We start from the raw sequence: 21,586 nt of genomic DNA, 5'->3' as shown, positions 1-21,586 counted from the left end.
TTACAGTGTGCTTCACATTTCCCAATAGCGGCCGTGCAGCCATATAAGACGCTAACCTGCATATTGGGGGTATTAGGGGTTCAGTGTCTTACCCAAAGACACTTCGACATTTAACACGGAGGAGCTGGGATTCGAACTGCGATCTCTTGATCCCAAGACGAGCGCTCTACCTCCTGAGCCACTGCCGCCCCAAACTCAAGTAAAATGAATGCATTTGTACATGACAATCAATGTACTACTGCTTATTATTTAAATCAATTGCTTTTTAAATGAATTGAGTTTATTCTACCACAAAGAGGCACTAAATATTACACATCATCCTTTCTAACATTAAAGTCTGGTTTACATTGTCAACCCAGTGTTGGTGGCTGCTTTCAAATAGTGTCAGCATAATGAAAATACCTTCCTTCAACCCCATAAGGAGGAGGTTTCGCTTTCCTTTCCTGAAAGAAAAATGCTTTCTGTTGAATCTTCTTGCGCAAAACCGCATGGCACAATTCAACAGCTCCTCCAATACAGTATTTATGCAACAGTCGACCTTTGATGACGTCATAGACGGGACTTTCCGCATACGTCATTCGGTGCTTCCGACTTCTTAGCTAGCTCGATCATTGTGTTCTTTATATTAGACGCTATAACCCTCGCGGTGTCACCGCGTATAACTTACCAAACACATCATGTAGGTGCCTAAGAACCTCCGCAACGCCAGCCTCTAGAAATAATAAGAGGAGTTGGTCTGGGTCAACACCAACACCGAGAGACTCGATGTCAACAACGCGGCCTCTTCTCGGTATGAAGCGAATCACCGAGCTCGCGTGCGTCGAGCAGCCGACTAACAGACCGCCCGCTTCCGCCGCGAGGGAGAATCAGGGCACGGTGGATGAGTTTACGGTCCCGGAGAATAAGGAAGACGAGCTGAAATGCGCCCAGCCTCGGGTGGAGTATGTTTTCAAAGTGACGTTCACTATTATCGGGCTTTTGGACCACACGGGGCAGGCTCACGGTAGCGCGGAAGCTCGTCAGATTTGGCTACAGCTCAGAGGAGACGCTGACGACGTTTCCAGAGCAAAGGTGCGTGAAGTCTTTATTTTCATTGCCTAAAACGTGTACATTCTGCTCGTTTGAGCATGTGTGTTGGTAAATGGTCTGCATTTCATCTCATTAGCTGCACCGCTTATCCAAAGTAGGGTCGCGGGGGTGCTGGAGCCCATCCCAGCAATCAGTGGGCAGGGGACACCATGAACTGGTTGCCAGCCAATCGCAGGGCACACAGGGACAGACAACTCGCTCGCTCATTCACTCCTAGGGACAATTTGGACTGGCCTTTTATATAGCGCTTTTCAAGTCAATGAAGACCTCCCAAAGCGCTTTACAATGTGCTTCACACTTACCCAATCACACACACACCAACAGCGTCCATGCAGCCATGCAAGGCGCCGACTTGCTTATTGGGGCCATTAGGGATTCAGTGTCTTGCCCAAGGACACTTAGACATATAACACGGAGCAGCCGGGAATCCAACCTGCGATCTCTTGATCCCAAGACGAGCGCTCTACCTCATGAGCTAATGCCGCCCTAAATTGAGAATCGAGTTTGTAAGGATGTTCCAATAATCTTGACCTCGGTATAAAACCAGTTTAAGTCAAGGGGGCTGTTAGGAATTTAATATATTAAAATTTATTGTTTACCAAATTGTTTGAATTAGTTATCTGACTCCATTAACCAACACCACCTAACAATGCATGCTCGTTTCTTTTTGTGAAAAGACTGAGACCGGCTTTTCCACACAGGCCAAATTTAATTTCTTAAACAAATTAACTAAGTGAACTCCATCGAATTAGCCGAATTATTGTCGCTCGAGTCTTCGTCTAGCCTTTTCTCTCGATGGTCCCTCTCGTTCTTCGATCTTCTCCCGACCCACGTCTCTCCGCCAGCTGGTTTGCCGGCTCCTCCCATGGGCGGGCCAGGAACGCCCCCTCGCCTCAATGTCTGAAATTCTCAAAACATCCCCGAGCGTTTCCACGTCATCAGGGCTTTGTTCCCCAAACATCGCCTGCCGTCCCCCGTCATCAGGGCCCCTCTCTGTCGTTGGATGTGCTGATTATCTTATCAGCTCTTGTCCCAGTTCCTGTTGTTTCTGTAAGTATCATTCTTCACAAGGTTGCAATGACCTGCCCCACAGCTCAGCCAGTGAATATCTTTTGCATTAAATGTAATTTGTATTTGATCGTACAAAATCCCTTATAGTCAAATGTATAAAATCCTTCAGGGCCAAATGTTAGAAGAAAAACATTCTTGTGATGGTTCACCGATTTCTTAACCGCATGGGACCATAGAGGACGCGCCTCTGGACAACCTTCTTCAATATTGACGGACCCTGGTCTGTTCTTGGGTCGTGGCAGAGTTGGCACCAGTCCATTCCTAAATGTCAGCCCAGTTCTTTTTCGGTCTTCCTCTCCTGTGCCCTTAAACTGTGCCCTGGAGAAGTATCATGGTCAGTCCTGAAGATCTTGTTTTGTGACTGTTTCGTTTGTCACATGGGCTAAGTAGCTGATGCCTAGAAGTTTCCTGTAGTGTCACATGTCCATGATCTGGATTTTCTTTTTCAGTTTTGCTGTGAGAGTCCATGTCTCGCAAGCATAGAGGATGATTGAAGTAACCAGCGCTTGCTTGTGTCTGATCTTTGATTTCACTGCTAAGTTCTTGTCCCTCCAGATTGGTTTCAGTATGGCAAGTGCGGCTTTGGTTTGAGCCTTTTCCGGCTCAAAGATATTTAAATTGGTGACAGATTCTAACTCTCTGTGGTTGATGGTGATGTTTGTGGAGATACCTTGGGGATTGTTGGCCATTGCTTTTTTTCTGTGCTGATTTCCATCCCATACTGGGTGGGTGCTATGTGCTGGCGATTGACCAGTTCCTGTTTGTCTCCTGCCAATCTGGCAATATCAGCAAAACGGAGGTTAGTGATGTTGTGTCTCCTGTGGTAGATGGACTAATAAATGCGTGCCGATTCCAGACTCTGTTCTCAGACAAACAGTAAAATATTGTAAACTTAAAATGTATAGGTTGTCGTAGTTTTTCAGTATTATGTTGTATCATTCAGTCTACAATAGTAGCCTACCCCACATACTGTTCGATTATTCAAATGTGTCACTGAGTATGTTGTCACTCTTTCATCTGTTTTCAGCTATTTTTTTTTACTTATTAAATCAACACATCATTATTTTAAAATCACAATAATAACTTACCGTAAATTCCGGACTATTTTTTTCCCAAATGTTCAGCCCTGCGGCTTATTCGGTGAAGCGGCCAATTTATGGAATTTTTCTAACGGCCACCAGCGGCGTTGGAGTATAAAAGGTAAGATTAAGACCAGTAGTATATGTGCGTCAAAAAAAGACTGCAACCTCTAAGTTTAAGCATACATTGTCTGTAAAGTTAAGGTACGTTCCGGTAATGAGGAAGACGCCCTTGATGGCAATAGTTGTGAGGAGGAAGTTGAGGACCATCTACCATGAATTTCACAATTACGGGATGCTTTTTTTTTTTTAACAGGCACGTTTGATACATTGCGAGCGTGATCCTAACTAGCGTGTTGGTACCTTTCAAAGGCACGGTTTGGGATGAAAGTTATATTATTATTATTAAAGCTTTGAAAACTCTCTTGGTGTACCGTCTTTCTTCGTGAATATGTGTAACCATGTATAATATGTATTTGCAACTGTATATTTTTGTAATGTATTTATTTTAGAGATTTATTCTGTTATGTGTTCTACGGACGAATCAAAACGAAGGGGCGGAGCACATGCGGGCTGATGGGAAGTAGGGTAAAGCTGAGTTACCGGTAGATCTGTCTGTTGTCGCAGCGGACAATAGTGGATATATATTTTTCCCACCCTTAACTTTGAAAATATACATTTTGTTTCCTTGGATTACTTTCAACGGGACCCGGACTTTACAAGTCTGCATCATACGTTAATTACGGGTATCATTTTCCATTCATGATGCTGACTGTGATTCTAGGATTGTGTACTATCTATGTAGTTACAATCGTGGAACTTACAGCCCGGTCTGGGTTAAACTTGTGAATGTGTCACAAGTTTTAACGCGTGCGCACGCGGCTTGTACAGCGGCTTGTACAGAGGTGCGGCTTGTGTGAGTACAAAAGTGGCAAATCACCTAAAGAGTAGTGGCTGCGGCTTATAATCAGGTGCGCTCTATAGTCCGGAATTTACGGTAGTTATGAATGCACCTTATTCTTATGCAAATATGTGAGTATATACTTTCTGTATTTATTCAATGTTTCAAGGTTTTCTTATCGGTATTTTCCCAGCAAGGGTCTTCCGATGCATCAGCCTTATCTTATCAAACAACCTTCAAAATCCAGCTGCGTGCAGTTTTAACAAAGTCTTTCTTTATTGAGTTCATTTCTTTTGCCTTGCAATGTGAGTTCTCGTGGGTTTCTTCAAGGTTCTCCGGTTGATTGATGGTAGTCAGCAATTCCTGCTACAGTGGGTGCTTCTCAAGTGGCGCCTGGCTTTGGAGAGATCTAGTGGACATTTTTAAAGCTGGAAGTCATTGTTTGATACGATCCAGCTGTTTTTTTTCTCTTGTGCCTCTCTCAGCATTGTCCCACAGGCCACATAAAATTATATGAAGGGGCCTCATTTGCTACCTGGGTATGGAGTTTGACACATGTGAGCTAGAGTTTTTCAACTCATTTTGGAAGATTAGATATGTTTTCAATTTTGTATAGAATAATTAATCAAACCAAACAAACATTGATTTAAAAACATTCTGCAATTAGAGCAAGCAAATATGAAAAGGGACCAGCATTTAATTACAAATACAAAGTGAGAATTCTTCTAAAATGTTGTCTTCTTTTTTTTTTTAAACATGATTTTTTATTGTGTTTTTTTTCTTTTCTAAACACACAACAAACAAAAGACCACAAAAGTGCTTTGAAATAAAATGTATTGTAATCATTAAAGGAGTAAACATTGCAGTTTTGGGGAATATCTACTACCATGATCAAATCATTTTCAAAGTCAAGTCAAGTCATTTTTATTTGTATAGCCCTAAATCAGTCTCAAAGGGCTTCACAGATTATTACACTATATTACACAGACTATTTTTCAGAATATTATTATACATTCCCCTGCTCTGGAGCCGACGAGAAGAGTAGGTTATTCATATGGTATAGAGTAGAAGTGAGTTTTAAGCTTAGATTTAAACATTTCCACTGAGGTTGCAGATCGGATCTCAGGGGGAAGAGCATTCCACAGCACCGGTGCCCGGATGGAGAACGCTCTCGAACCAGCAGAACACTTATTTGACCGGCACTCTCAGATCGTAGGCTTCGGACCGGGACATAGGGGGGAATCAGATCTGAAAGATAAGAGGGAGCAAGTCCTTGTATGATTTTGTATAACACTAAGAGAACCTTGAAATCACATCTAAGGCTAACTGGGAGCCAATGCAGGTTAGCCAAAATCGGTGTGATGTGATCGGACTTTTTTGTCCTAGTTAAAAGCCTCGCTGCGGCATTTTGTACCAGCTGAAGAGACTTGATTCTTGACTTCGGGAGACCAGAGAGTAGTGCATTACAGTAATCGAGACTGGAGGTAACAAACGCATGAATTATAATCTGCATCCGACTGAGACAGTATAGAACGAATTTTAGCAAGTCCTGTCTTCATTGATTAGAAGTTGTGTCCTTCCTTTTTATACAGTCCCTCCACCTGTCCTTGCGTAAGGTCCGCTATATTCCTATTTGAAGTGTCGGCCTCTCTATTACTAATAATTCCTCCACAGTGCACACTCACTGCTCCACAGTAGGGAGCTCTTGTTTATACCATAGTCTTGTTTCTTGCTTGTTGCCCAAAGAACCTTTACCAGGTGCTCTTCCCTTTTCTGCAATATTTCTACTGTTAGATTTTCCAAATAGAGCATCTTGAATGTGTTGGGTATCCCATATCCCATAATTTTCTTTAAAGCATAACACAATTTCACCAAAATAAATATGTGTGGTTGACGTCTACGTTTCTACATATGGGCATATGTTCTTTATGTAATTATACTGTTGAATTATGAGGAGAAAAAAATATCTCATTTAGTCTTCTTTCCTTGTGTTTTTAAGGAATATGTGAGAGGGCTTTGTGACCCAGAGCTGAAAAAAGAAGAGCGCTATCCAGTGGACATGCATTGCATTTTTGCTGGAGCCCGTGGTCTATTCCTGGACAGACTCATTCGAGACACAAGTGCTGAGGTTATGATTCCTGAGCCAGGACGCCTACGTTTACTAGGCCGCGCCGAGCCCGTCGTGATGGCACAGACCCGAATTCAGCAGTTCGTTGCACTTTTCCAGGTCAGTGAATACCCAATATTTGCTGGGGAATAATAAGCAATGTTCATAAACCATCTTTTTGGATGACTGAAAGCATCTTTACAAGATTTTAAGCCAGAATCACTTTTCCAAGTTTATGCATTTTCCCCACTTTATACAGGAAAAGAAAAGTCTTCTGAGCGACAGAGAGCAGGCGGTGAAACGAGCCTTCAAGTCCTTTGTAGAGGAAAGGGACGATAAGTACACCATGGAGCTTCTTCTACTACCCAGTGCGCTGAAAGAGGAGTTACTCGGGCTGGCTTACAGTCCGACCAGCACGCAGACACTCTCAATGGTTCGTCTTTTCCTATTGTCATATTCTGTACTTAAAAGCTACCAATTCTTGTCTTCTAATCGTCTTTCACATGCAGAATTAAGCAAGAGTAGTCTATTGATAAGAACAAATGTAGGGCCTTGACCATCTATATCTACTTTGACTTCTGACATTGTACCGATAGATAGGTCTGCCAATTTATCCCCCTAATTTTGGAGTGTCCAAACTGGCTGATAACTTATAAGATAAGATGATCCTTCCCACCAATCTCATCTCCCTAATTGTTTGTTGTTTTCTCCATTCTCTAACACACGTTGGTGAAGATATGGATTTTTTTTTTTAAAGTTTGATAATGAAAAATCATGTGGTGTCAGTAGGTGAAAAAATAAACCATTCTTAACATTTTCCAATGAAAACAGATATTTACTATATGTTTATATATTATTTATATAATTTATATGATGCTTTTGATATATCTGCGGCTTCGAATCAATCTTCAAGTTTTGGGGGTCCAAGATGTTTCTTTCAACATTTTGGGTTGCCAATCCAAGGTTTAACCTACCAGAATGCACGGGGGAAAATCAGTGTTTCTGGCATAGTGAGTCGAAATTGTGTGATAATAACAGAAGGTCTAACGCTTTGTTGTAAGTCATTTGTATTCTGCTGTACACAAGGCGCACTGGGCTATATGGTGCACCTTCATATTTCTGACCTTATTGGGGTTTTTAGGTGCGCCCCATAGTCCATAAAATTTGGTAGTTTGACACTAATGCCTTACAGACTACCGTATTTTCCGCACTGTAAGGCGCACCTAAAAGCCTTTATTTTTTTCAAAAGCTGACCATGCGCCTTATAATACAGTGCGCCTTATTTATGGATCAATATTAAGTCGCAAAGTCTTCAAACTAACTTGCAGGCGCCGACTAGATTTTCCCCCGAACGCCAAGTAGTCCGCTGTGTATGCTGGGATTTATTTACCGGCGTTTCATTGGCTAACCAATGTGTCAATCATCATTTGAATCGATCACTATTGGCTAAAGTTATTCGGAGGTCAAGGAGCGGATCTTTTTTATCATTTACAGGCTGGCATAGGCTTAAGCGGCAAAACAAAGCCTGCAATTGGCCAAAAAAGATGTGTCAATCATCAGTTGAATCGATCAGTATTGGCCTAAGTTAGTCGGAGGTCAAGGGGCGGATCTTTTTATCATTTACAGGCTGGCACAGGCTTAAGCGGCAAAACAAAGCCTGCAATTGGCCGAAAAAGATGAATGTGACTAGCACGTGGTTGATGGCATAGAGAAAGCATTTTTTACTATTCAGTATTTGTAAATATTTTATTCTCCTGGATTTACTACACTCACGGAAATAAGAGAACCATGGCTGCACATTATTATTGGACACAACGACTTCGGTGAGCTACTCCGGCTATATATTTTCCCTGTATCTTGTTTCAGACTGAACTTGATGTTTCTGTGATAAGCGGTGCAGATAATGGATGGAATGGAGTGTCTATTTTTAAATTAAACTCAATTCCAAGTGTTTATTGTCATATGCACAGTAAAGTTGCGAGCGAAAAAGAAAATAGAAACTAAGGAATGGTTGACATTTCTTGAATCCCAAGACTTTAACCTTCCGAATGATTGAACGATGCATTTGAGGGACATCGTACGTACACCGCATCCGCATTTGTTCTCGACGCGTATTTGTGTCTTTGCAAGCTTTGGGAATGTTAAGGGGGTAATCAGTTTGACTGAACTATCTGGCTGTTTTGTCGACGTTCCCATTGTAGCGCGTTATAATCCGGTGCGTCTTATGTATGTCAAATATAGGACCAAAAACTATTTTTTCGGGGTGCGCCCTATAACCCGGTGCGCCTTATAGTGCGGAAAATACGGTACATCACACACAATCATCTCGTTTTGTTTTCATCATAACACCAAGTTAAACTGCAACCCAATTCTTCTTTTTCTCTCATGCTGTCTGAACCAGCACCAACATTCCAGCTTAGCAGAATTTGAGCAAGATCGCTCACAGAGTAACACCCCTGTGACTGAGCTTTCCAATCGCATCCTCGACACCAACTTTGAGGACAAAAGCACTCGAGCTGCACCTACTGGAGACGCCCCTGGAAAGGCAGCTCCTGTCGGCTTGGGTCCTGAGGCCGTCCTACTGAACGGCACCAGGGCATCACACAAGAGACGTTTTTCGGAGAGCGAAAGCCGGGACACAAAGAGACAATATTCTCTAGAACGGAGGGACGAGTCCCCGGAGATGTCGAACGACCGGGAGGGACAGCGGGAAAGAGAATGCCTTGCCACCAGTAGAGCCATCCGTTCCAAAAGTGCGTCTGATTCATACACAACCTCCTCCACATCCTCTTGCCCAGGAAAAGCAAACACTTTTGCCGGTCAAATCATGCTGAACCCTTGTATGGGAGCCGATGAGGAAAATGAGACAGTCAGCCCTGAGACGAATTTCCGTTGTTTGGTCAATTTCTTCAGGTGAATATAATAATCGAACTATCACAATGCATTTTGATTTCATCGCAATGTTTAAATGTTGTTATTTAAACTTCTTTAGAACCATGGGCTACCAGCAGGACGTCGTGGAGCTAGTCATCAGGGAAACGGGGCAAACGGAAGACACTTTCCTCATCCTTGAAAAAATTGTGGCAGAAACAAACAATTGTGAGGCCGAAGCGAAACGGGTTAAAGAAACCAAAACGATCAATGTGCGATCCTCAGACCTTCCCTCGTCATCCTCGACGATGACATCGCTCGCTGTTGAGAGGGAACGCGAATGTGCCAGGTCTAAGGAGAACATTAAGCCCAAAAATCATGGAACAAGTAGTAACGGACTAGGCCACCGGAGGCAGTGCAGTAGCAGTGAAACCAGCACTCAACAGGTAATGGCCATTGTCATCCAGGTATAGTAATCCTTCGTTTTTTTGCGGGGGCTGCGTTTCAAAAAAGTCCCTCCATAGTCCAAACTTGTGAAGTCAAGTCAAGGCATAATTATTTGTATTGCCCTTTATAGAAACTTTCATTTATTTATTAAATACTCTTATACATTGAAACAAAAGAATGAACCCGATTAACATAAACGTACTAATTTACCATTTAAAAAAATATATTTTTACAAGTAACTTGTTTCTTTTCAAATTAAAGTTTTAACTCATTCAGTGCCAAACATTTACCTCAACTGTAAAGAGCCGGTGCTAACCAATTTTTGCCATTTTGACTTATTTTTGAAGGCCTACAGAAAATGTAGTTCTGTAGCTATATAGGCATAGGACAAATCAAAATAAAGATTCAACTTTAATCTTTCAATTGAAAAAAAGTATGATTTTAGCTTTAACCATTGTTTAGCAAACAACATTTGAACATTGCTAAGTTTCTTGAAAATACCCTTTTCCAAGTAAACAGCTTTTTGTGAGCTTTCACTTCTGTGCTTTTATAGTTGTTAATTTTTTGCATTTGTAATACCTGATTGTGGTTGAGCTTGGGTCAAATCGGGTTATCCACTACAAAGTTCAGATTAAAACATTCCAGGTCAAGTCATTTTTATCTGAATAGCCCTTAATAGTAAATAGTCTGCATTTATATTGCGCTTTTCAAGTCACTGAAGACCTCCTAACACGCTTTACAACGTGTTTAACATTTACCAAGCGATAGCCATGCAAGGCACCTACCTGCTTGTTGGGGGCATAGGTGTTAAGTTTGGGGCACTTCTACATTTAACCCGGGAGAGCCGGCACTCCGAACAAGAGACCAAATCAATCTACTGCCGCATCCACTGGGAAACGTGACCACATTTTTTACATGACCCAAAATAAATGTCCATTATTGATACTTAATCAGAGTTTACTTGATTCAAAGCTATAATATTTTTTTCAGAAGCATTATCAAAACCACGTTTACTCTTTATCTACAAAAATAATAATTTTCTGATTCAGATCTACTTTATTGTCATTCTAGTACACGGGTATACAGAACGAAATGTCGATACATCTGACCCGCACATTTCCTTGAATGTACAGATATAAATATAAATAAAATGTTGTATTGAGTTGGAGTATTGAGTACTAATAATATACTAGATAATTATGGCTATGTATAGTATTTTACAGTAGTGCAAAGAGTGCAAGAGGAGCAGCTAACCAGATGTAATATAAAGGGTTTGGTGATGTTCATCGGTTAGAATGAAGCCTCTGATAATGGTTTCAGTATGATAAATTACCATTAAACAGGAAGAGTGCCTTTGATCAGATCTTTTCCACTCATTGAGTAAGTCCAACTTCCTAGTGTTGCTTGTTATATCATGCAAATGAGTGTTTGTTGTCAGCCCCATAACACAAGATGTCTCAAAAGGCTGTACACTGTACTATAAGATTCTACAATCTTTTATTGTTTTATTTTTCTTATTTTCTTTCTTTTTTCTTTTCAGTTTTTTTCCTTTTCCCTTATCTTACTTTCCTTCCTTCTTACTTACCCCCCCTTCCTTCTATCTTTCCTACTATGTTCCCTTCATTTTTAATTCCTTTTTTCTATTGAAAAGAGTGGGCAAAGAAATGAGTTGAAACATGGTGCGGTAAGTTACAGTCTCTGTAATTTGTATTCTTCCCTGTGATTTTGTAGCACTTGTTTTTAGTTGTACAACTGAACAAAGCAACATCTAGAGGTCAAATAATAGTTACTGTTCCTTAAACATTTACAAAAAGGCAGGGGCCTAAGACTACTTGATGGCCACAACTGGCCCCCATGCTGAGAGTTTAAGACCCTTGATCTCAACAATGCTTTACATAAACATGAGAACAATTTGCTTGCAAAATAACGTTTAGTTGGTAGAAGTCCGAACTGATGCGCAAACTATGCATGAACTTTGCAAAAACATTTCATTTGTCCATACATCAGGTCAATCACCACACTGCTTTACCACGCCTACTCTCCACATGGACCTGCCAACGCACACTCATTTGCCAGATAAAAGCAAACAACACTAGGAAGTTAGGCTTCCTCAATGTGTGGATAAAGATATGACCAATGCCACTATAGCCATCTAACGGGGATTTAGCATACTGAAATCTTTCCCAGAGGCTTGATACTCACTGGTGAGCAGGACCAAGTCAAGTCGTGTTTATTTGTATAGCCCTTAATCACAAAGAGTCTTAAAGGGCTGCACAGACCACAGATTATTGCAAACCACAGACTATTATTACACCATTTCCTGATCTAAAACCTACATGACGGCAAGGAAAAACTGAAAAACCTCCACATGGAAAATAAAGAAACCTAATTAAGGGACCGCGCATGAGGTATTCCCTGTTCCAGGATGACCAGGCTGCAACGGATGTTGCAATAACAAACAATACACAGATATTGTCAACATGAAATATAGGTCATTCATAAGCAATAGAATATACGTGTGCTCCAAGCCTAAAATTTAAACAGTTCCACTGAGGTTGCAGATCGAATTTATAATCTGTGATAAGTTATAATACAGTAAATAGGTAACAAAATACATATGATTGATAACACAAAAGGTGAATTTATGCAAAATATTGAAAATAATGGGAAAGATGTGTATCGTATTTATAAAAGTAACATTAAAAACATACATGAAACATTAATTCTTAAATGTATTCAAAATGACCTCGAAAGTACAACATATAAATGAAAATAAATAAAAAAAAAACATATAAAAGTAAAAATAAAAACAGACGTGAAATATAAATTCTGGTATTTATAACAAATACATTGAAATAAAACAGCAACATATAAATAAAAAAACATCATTTTTGCCGTTCCATGTATTCCGTTACTCCCCAAGCCTGCACAAAATTTAGTAATTTTATTCATATTTAGTTTATTTTGTCTTTTATTAGCACATTTGGTATTGGAGTCTTCCAAAAGTAATTGAAAGTAATCAAGTTAAAGTAACCCTACCCAACCCTTGTTATCTGTAAATAAAACACTTCAATTGACCCAGAGCATCAAAAATGAGCATTTAGGTTGATTACGACGACAAACTAGTCGGGTTGCAACCTTGTCAATGATGACCAGGATGCAAATATGCTTTCTATTGATTTTGGCTTTCTGAGAATAGTCCGCCAATTTTTTTAACGCAAACTTAGTATTGGCATATAAAATATTGACTATATGAAAGTGTTAAAATTACAGGATTTTCCTAATTGAACTGTATATACAGTATTTCAGTCTTTGACCAAACAATTTTTGGCTAAATAATAAAACATGTCTTTTTCTTATTAAAGGGACAGTGTCTAATAATTGACTAGTATATATCTCTATATGGTGACTTGCAAACAAAACTAGTGCTAAAGAGCACAAAGAATATTAAAAACTACAGCGACTCAAAATGATTTTTTTTACCATGTATTTGCTTAGCCTTTCTGGATTTTTGGGGGTTTTCAGGATATTCACAATTTGGCTCATCCATCCATCCATTATCTGCACCGCTTATCCTCAGTAGGGTCGCGGGAGTGCTGGAGCCCATCCCAGCTATCTTCGGGCAGTGGGCAGGGGACACCCTGAACTGGTTGCCAGCCAGTGGTAGGGCACACAGGGACAGACATTTCGCTCGCTCATTCACACCCAGGGACAATTCGGACCGGCCAATTAACCTGACATGCATGTTTTTGGAATGTGGGAGGAAACCGGAGGCCCCGGAGGAAACCCACGCAAGCACGGGGAGAACATGCAAACTCCGCACTTGAAGTCTGGTAGCTGGATTTGAACCCATGACCTCAGAACTGTGCAGCACACGCGCTAACCACTGCCTCGCCGTGCTGCCCAATTTTGGCTCATGTCAATTAAAAAAAATAAAATTTCTCAACCTAGTTTTAAAAGTATTTTACAAACTGTGTTTATTACAGCTAGTTTTATCAGTATTCAAATTATCATTGTTTTTTTGTTATTTTCTACAGATATTTTTTTACCCCTTGGTGGCACTAAATAATACATACTGTCTCTTTAAATATTGTCTTTTTTCTACAATCGTTTGTTGTAGCAAACCATAATGTCAAATCACAATGACGCATTTCATATTTCACACTATCCAATCTAGTCAATATACCGGGTCCGTATGAGTGGTTCGAGTCATTGAATATGCTTGAATTGGAATGGTTTATTTTCAAGGATTAAAAAGTGCCTACATTTTGGGTGAAGTGCTTGTCAAGGCATGAGATTGTTGCCATATTTGTCAACAATTCTGCTTTAAAATGATGCCGACGTTTCTCTCTGGCGGCTTTGCTTTGCCACTGCATTTCTTTTTCCCTCATGATTAACGGCAGCCGCCATTAACTTGTGGTATTGACATATGAAGCATTATCGCCCCCTACGGGTCACACATAAGAGGATAGGTTTATGCCACACCTAAAAGCGGCACTATGAAATGTGTATTAGTGCAAGGATTGCGTATTAGTTATGGGCCATGCAAAAAAAAATGAAGTAACGTTCTCAAGTTGTAATGGAAAGAACTTAATGCAACTAAAATGTAATCTACATATTACGGTAATTTTTACCCAACACCAACATGGGGAGAGATTTGTCTCAAAAACAAATATACTGGTAATCGCGATGTACTCGATATCTACATACAGGATTTTCACTGGATTTTTTTGTTTTAATGGTACTTGAAAAATTGAAAAATTCTTTAAAAAGTACTTGTATTTGGCCATATATTGACGATTGACGTGGATGGATGGTGTTATGAGTGCATTGCAGGAAAGAGGTCTAAATATAATGGAAGCTAGAGCTCTTGTTGGTGATAGAAAGGAGTGGAGAGGTGTTGTGAAAGGATAGTGGGATTGTGGATGCGTTCCTAAGGATGGGCTGGGCACCCGTATGATGCGGCAGGGGTAAACCACCACTTGGGTGCCGAGGTGCCTAACTTGTTTGGGCAATTGGGTTGGGCATGGTCCCAAAAATGTTGTGTGTTTTTTTTTTGCTATTTATTTCCCTTTGATTTTCTTTTTTATTGTATGTGTGTGTCTTGCTGTCGGTCACCCCTCTTGAGGGATATGACCAAGGTAGATAGATAGATGGAAATTTTGGCCATAAAAAGGTGTACAAACCCTGAATATAGACTGATGTATAAACTGCGGAAAATTGATAAATCGACCACCTAACGAAAAATGTTATGTAGTAATCTCTTGATAGTTATTGCATAGTATTAAAGTATTTCATACTACTACTACTACAGGCCATTACCATCAAAAGGAGCTCCAGTGCCCTAGGAGGTGCAGGGAACTACGAGGTGATTACCATTTCCGATGACGACGACACCGGCGAGATCAACGGCAAAACGGCAGATACTCGGACGTCAAGGCTGAGAATGGCCCACGCCGATACGCAGACTGGATCCAGAACAGACTACTTAGCGCGCGGAGGAGGCAACGTTTCACACATAGATCACTCATCGAGAGGCGTTACGCGGACTTTCGGTGGATCGGCGAAAGTGGAAAGTGTGACTGCCCTGCGTAGCGCACCCCAGTGGTTGACTGCCAGCACCACATCTGTGGCTTCCACTGCAGATGTAAGTTATTTCAATGAGGTTTTGTTATTTTGACATTTTCACATTCCACACTGTACTTAAACATACGAAATATTACATGGCTTTTGCATAAAATCTATCTATATTTCGTCAGTCTAAATGGGGCCCCTACGACACTAGTTGAGATCCGACCAATGTTCCCTTTAATTTTCCACGGGTCTGAGCGTTCACACAATCGGTGAGCAACGCTTGAAACAACAGTGAGCAACCATAATCCCAAGTGTGGCAACTAAATCATTATCAAACATGTCCAAAACTTGACATTTTGCTGAGTTTCCGGCAATGCAAAAGTATTTTTCTCTTTTGAATGAATTGACTCGTGTACTATTGCAAAGGTTGTACGGCCTACAAACATCGTTTGTTTTTACAAAGATATCCATTTCTTTTTTTTCCTGATATATTTTGTCGCATAATACTAACATTTTTGGGGGCTTATTTAGTCGGTTGCAAGATACAGAACTGAATTTAATCACATTTTCTAGTGGAAGTACAATGTTGGCAACAAGAGTCACTTGATATAATTGGAAATTATTTAAATGAAACACAAACTTTTTCTTCTTTTTCCGTGTTTTTTCTATTTTATTTAAAATTCCTTTTAAAAAAATCTCATTGTGTTTACTTTTTCCTAGCTGTTACTTTTTTTCTTTTTGTTCTCTATTTATTTTTTTCCTTTGTTTGTTTCTTTTCTTTTTTTTCTGGCTTTTTTCTACATTTTTCCTTCTTTTTTTCTCTTCCTTTTGTTTCTTTTTTTCCTCAGCTTTTCACTACTTTTTTGTATTGGTATTTTTTCTTTTTTGTTCTATTCCCCCCTTCTTTTAAGTCATGTTGTGCATAATTTTACATAATATTTGGTCATGTTGGGATTAAAGAAGCAAAAACAACCTGAAGAGCCGTTTAGGACCCGAAAGAGCCGGTTCCTTTTAGTGAGCCGAGCCGAAGAAGCCGGTCCTCGAGAAACTCTACTGACTTTACTCAACTTCGTTCTACTTCGACCTTGACTTCCAAATACCGCATTTAGAACCCAAGGTCAAGGGAACCCTTGTATTTTTACCTTCATGCACTGTACCTTTGACTTAATTCGCTTCTTAATTAGCAATTTTGAGCCCTTATTTTTGTGAGCTGGCTAGATTTTCTTGTGCGCTGAGAATGTGCGGGCAGTGCGCGATTGCGCACAGCGCGCAGCTTAGAGGGAACATTGGATCCGACCAACCTTATTCCAATTATTTTCCGAGATAATGCGTTTTGAAGACTTGTCTTCCTGAGCTGTGACATCTTCGGAGGAACATCAGCACCCTAGCAAGCAAATCACTGTAAAGTTTAACGTGTTAATTAGATGGAGGGGTTACAATTGTTGAAAGCAACAATTTGGTAGTTTCTGTGGAGAATGTTGAGGTGTTGTGTAGCAGGTGGATGCAGTAATGATACAAAGGCCAAAAAGGATCTAACAGGCAAAAAAAAAACCCTGTAATGGCAGCACATAAACTTTACCCACACAGATTTTGGAGGAGGAAACACGCAACTCCTACAAAACAGTCACAAGGCCTCCAGCGACTGGGTTCCGATTTCTCTCAGCAGAAATGTGTTTTGTGCAATCGCTGTTCACTACAATTGCTGTCAGCTGCTTCACATGTTGTGTTAATGGGATGCGCTATTTTGATAGTGTAGTGTTCCTTCAATTAAGTCACAACTCTAGAGGAAACCAGCCTGATGGGTCAAATTTGAGGCTAAATTTCTCAAGTCCTCTTGCGTGTGGGATATTTTTATTTGCATAATTTTGGGGAAGAACACTACACATTCTGTGTTTAATTGCAAAAATATATAGTTGGTATTACCTTTAACTTAAATAAACACCATATCTCCTCCTTAGTCAGCAGTCAACACAAGCCGAACTGCTTATCAGACCCTTGGACACGTGGGCTTTCACAGCGGCGGTGGAGCCCGAAACCCTCCCTCAAGCAACCCACTGGCTCCCCCTGTGACAGGGTTGGCTCGTTTTCACCAGTCACTGAAGACGCCATACACACTAAAACTACCCAATGAGGCCGGCCTACCAGATCTACGTCACATCATCATAGATGGCAGCAATGTGGCTATGGCGTGAGTTAATTACTATGTGGGGAAATCTTGGGTTGCCTCGGCTGGTGCCTTGCAGCTGGCTTTGAACTGATGCGAACCAATCAATCTGACCGTTTTATAAAAACAAAGCATCAGGAAGGCAGCCGGCGGGTGTTGATATGTGTTTCTGCCGAGTGCTCTGAATGTCAAAGTACCCATGGAGTAAGATCGCAATATTTGCAGAATCAGGGGGGAAATGTTTAGTACAGAAAGGTAACACATTGTGCCTCGATTAAGACACTCGTTGGCGGACACAGTTCGTTGCTGTCAATCTCAAGCAACTACTGAGTAGTCAACATTAATTGCATTCACTTTAGTATATACACGCAGGAGTGCGATAAATCATTCTCAAAGCGAAAGTCAATGTACTGTACTGATTCAGAGGCCTGTCCAATCGCAACAGCCTGTACACTGGCTCTGCCATGCGACCAGGGTTGGGTAGGATTACTTTACCTGGATTACTTTCAATTACTTTTGGAATACTCCAATACCAAATATACTAATAAAATACAAAATAAACTAAATATGAATAAAATGACTAAATTTTGTGCAGGCTTGGGGAGTAACGGAATACATGGAACGGCAAAAATGATGTTGGCAAGCTGTTTGGATTTATTTTCATTTTGTTTCTGTCGCATTTTATGTTAGTTTTGCCGGAGATCAAAGCCAGGAGAGAAAGCTTACCATGTGTTGTGAGTCATCATTTTATTCATATTTAGTTTCTTTTGTCTTTTATTAGCATATATGGTATAGGAGTAATCCCAAAATATTTGAAAGTAATCCAGTTAAAGTAACCCTACCCAACCCTGCATGCGCCTCACCTTAATCTCTCAAGTACCTCGCACATGTGACAAAGCGATAAAGGCCCAAGTATTGCTGTAACTACATTAGAAAACTCATTGTACATGCCAAAACTAGTTACTTAGTAAAGAGGGGTACACGATGATTATCAGACTGATATCAGCCTGGTGCAGCTTGTACCAAAACAAATTTAAGTTTCTTCCTTAAATGTACGCATGCGGCTTTTAATCAGGTGCACTCTGTAGTCCAGGTTTTACGGTATTCTTCTAACAAGTATTTGGAAATCTTGCCTGCACAATACTTATAAAATTCAAGGCTACTTATTAAAAGTTAATCTACGTATACATTTTGTTCCTCATCATCACCGTACACACCTTTTGTCTCCATCTCAACAGCCACGGCCTGAATCGGTTCTTTTCCTGTCGAGGGATTGCGCTGGCAGTCGAGATGTTTTGGAGACGGGGTCACCGGGAAATCACTGTATTTGTTCCTCAGTGGCGCCAGAAGAGAGACCCTTTGACGACAGGTACTCAACAAGACATATCTGATTTTATACAGTTGTTGCCAGTTGTATTCGTTCAGTTGCCAAAGAATAATTTCATACATTTGCAAGGTAGGGTTAGGGCTTTGTGAATACATTATCAATTGAAGAGGACCTTTTAAAATCAAAACGCATTCAGGATGTAACATTTTTCATGTATTGATTTCTTTTTACAGAACAGCACTTTTTAAATCAACTCGAAGACTTGCGGCTGCTTTCTTTCACCCCCTCCAGAGAGGTCTGTGGTCAAAGAATAGCTTCACATGACGACAGGTGCATACATGATACAAGTATATGAATTGTGGTGATGCTTCTGCATTATTTGGAAGGAATAAAAGTATTGAACATGCATTAGTATAAGACCTCTTATAAATATGTGTACCATATTTTCTGCACTATAAGGCGCACTTAAAAAACAAAATTTGGTCCAAAAATGTAAAGTTTGTTCAGCGGTACATATTAACGCATCGCATTAATATGTGAAGATCTTACCATAGTCTCAATTTCATGCTCTTATAGCCCGATACGCCCTATGTATGAAAGATATATGACCAGACTTTTTTTTTTGGGGTGCCTCTTATATTCGGGTGATCCTTTTCAATGCAGAGAATATGGTACTTAAGTAGAATACAATGTATACAAACGTCTCCATTGACATATTAAATTGGTTACTTGCACTCTCTTTCAGATTCCTCCTCCACTTAGCTGAGAAAACAGACGGTGTCATTGTAACCAATGACAACTTGAGAGACTTTGTCAACTCATCGGACACTTGGCGCCGGATCATCCAAGAAAGGTTGTGCAAACCTCACAAATCTCAATTAATTGTCTTTTTTTTTTGTTCACATGCGCATTTTAATCTTTTTGTTTTCCTTCCTCACACAGATTACTGCAGTTTACGTTTGTGGAGGACCACTTTATGATCCCTGACGACCCATTGGGACGAAATGGTCCTCATCTAGACAGTTTCCTACGCAAAAACAACCGGTGCGTGCTTTCTTGATTGCAACAAAATATTTAATGTGGTAGATGAAAAGGTTATTCTTAGTGTGCACTGGGTAAGGTTTGAAAAACAAAAAGCAGAAAAGGAGTGCGCGTTGCCGTGACAACAGTTCTTCACGAGGGGTGGGGGCAATCTACACTCGTACGCCGCTCAGCATCGCCCCTAGCGTACTGGCGTTCGAACTTCGAAGCAAGAATTTCTCGAAATTTTTGGTCGAGAACCGATTTGTTCGAACTGAGAGGCGTTGGAAAACCGAGGTTCCACTGTACTACAGAAATTGAAAAATTGGCTGTTATAGTCCTTAAAAGTGCTTGAGTTTAGCCATGCTGTGGCCATGAACTCTGTTTTTTTTGGTGTGTTTCCAGGTATTTTCCATTCAACCCACCAAACCCGAGACCCCCAGACCTGCGCCCATCCGTCAATCAGCAGCATCCGGTCTACGTACAGGCTCTCCATTCAGCTCCACGGAACCCCGCTTCACAAAATTCCCAGTCTAGCGTGCAGTGGCCTCATCCAGGCCGGCGCCGTACCACTTCTTCCTCACCGTCGCCCCCTGCCCAGCGTTCGCCGGGGGAAACGTCCGAGCTTAAGAAACAACTGTGCGCCATTTTCCCGGACCAGAGGCAACAGATCGACCGCATCCTCAGTGACAACCCGTACATGAGAGACTTGAATGCCTTGTCAGGGCTTCTGCTGGGATGATTGATTGGCCCAAGAACATAATTGCTATTTATTTTCTTTTTTTCTTTCAGCTTGGACACTCTTATTTTTCATGTTTACAGCCAAAAATGTTCGTATTCTCTCATTACAGCCTCCCCACCCTCCTTGGGTATTTCAAATGATCGAGTAATATGGTTAAAGTTTGAAAACTGGTTGCAGAACTTGATTAGCTTCCTTCACCAAATTGATATATACGGTATTTTCTGCACTATACGGGGCGCCCCCAAAATGATTTTTCTTTCCATTTTTTAACAATAAGGCACTCATTAACTACAGTAATCGCTACCGTATTTATTCATGAATAACTGTTGCACATTTTATACATTTAAAGTAAATATTAGTGCAATGATCATCAGTCTAAAAATGGCACTGACCAAAGCATTGTATGCCACGGAAATTGAACCTGGGTAGAGGCGGTCAGAGAGTCCAAACCTGACTTCTAGTGCTACAGGTAACTTGCAAAAAGGCATCAGAATTTTCCGTTACCACAATATTTTTACTCAAAGTGCCAGAAACTAATGTTAGGGAATGAAGAAAATCAAGTCGTCCTGAAAGATACACAAACGCAAAACCTGTTTCACCAACAAATACTTCAAAGTTTTTTCCCCTCAGCGTGCGTTTTTGCGTTTATTTATATCTTTCGGGGCGTCTTTCTGTCCTCTCCATTCTCTAACATTCCTCTCTGGTATGGTGAGTAGAAATTGTTTGATAACGAGATGAAATCAAATGCCTTTTCATCTGTCATGTGTACAACTGGTTTTCTAGTGGTTAGGTTTTAACATTTTCCCCACCGGGACCCGGGATCGATTCCCATTGCATACAATGTTATGCGATTTTGGTCAGAGACATTTTACAACTGATCAGTCATTACACTTTTAAGGTGACACACACGTATAACTACTTAATACATTTAAAATCTCATCCACCGTATATTGCAGTATATAAGGCGCACTGGGTTATCAGGCGCACTTTCAAATTTCTGGTCAATTCAGGTTTTTAAGTGCGTCTTATAGTTTGGAAAATATCACACTAACTGATTACTTTCTCACGGCCATTGGGAAAAAAACGCACACAGAAGTAACTATCACTCCTTTTTTGGGCAACGTCTACAATGCAATTTTATCATTTTAATGCAGCAAAGTGATAAAAAATATCAAACATTGGAAATTGACTTGC

At 40.6% G+C, this 21,586-nt stretch overlaps 1 protein-coding gene across 1 annotated transcript; it reads left to right on the top strand.

Annotated features, from left to right (window-relative positions):
- The first annotated feature begins 571 nt into the window (after positions 1-571).
- Positions 572-21,581, top strand: n4bp1 (nedd4 binding protein 1). Its single transcript, XM_088339589.1, has 12 exons — positions 572-1,071; positions 6,140-6,367; positions 6,507-6,680; positions 8,649-9,160; positions 9,240-9,564; positions 14,880-15,212; positions 17,098-17,327; positions 18,542-18,672; positions 18,864-18,960; positions 19,376-19,483; positions 19,573-19,674; positions 20,056-21,581. Exons 1-12 carry the CDS (start codon positions 766-768, stop codon positions 20,390-20,392), a joined length of 2,883 nt encoding a protein of 960 aa, XP_088195715.1. The 5' UTR covers positions 572-765; the 3' UTR covers positions 20,393-21,581.
- Positions 21,582-21,586: the final 5 nt, after the last annotated feature.

Source organism: Urocampus carinirostris, chromosome 7 (genome assembly GCF_059441175.1).
Source record: "Urocampus carinirostris isolate Australia breed hairy pipefish chromosome 7, RoL_Ucar_1.0, whole genome shotgun sequence".
Classification (NCBI taxonomy): domain Eukaryota; kingdom Metazoa; phylum Chordata; class Actinopteri; order Syngnathiformes; family Syngnathidae; genus Urocampus; species Urocampus carinirostris.
Note: the sequence above shows the minus strand (reverse complement) of the source record. Positions and strands in the feature narration are given on the sequence as shown.

What these genes read in the sequence shown, in the direction of transcription:
- n4bp1 (XM_088339589.1), top strand. Translation starts at nt 766, where the DNA reads ATGTCAACAACGCGGCCTCTTCTCGGTATGAAGCGAATCACCGAGCTC. An exon ending in GAGAGACCCTTTGACGACAG is followed by an intron (nt 18,673 to 18,863) that starts GTACTCAACAAG and finishes TTCTTTTTACAG; the next exon opens with AACAGCACTTTTTAAATCAA. An exon ending in CGCCGGATCATCCAAGAAAG is followed by an intron (nt 19,484 to 19,572) that starts GTTGTGCAAACC and finishes TTCCTCACACAG; the next exon opens with ATTACTGCAGTTTACGTTTG.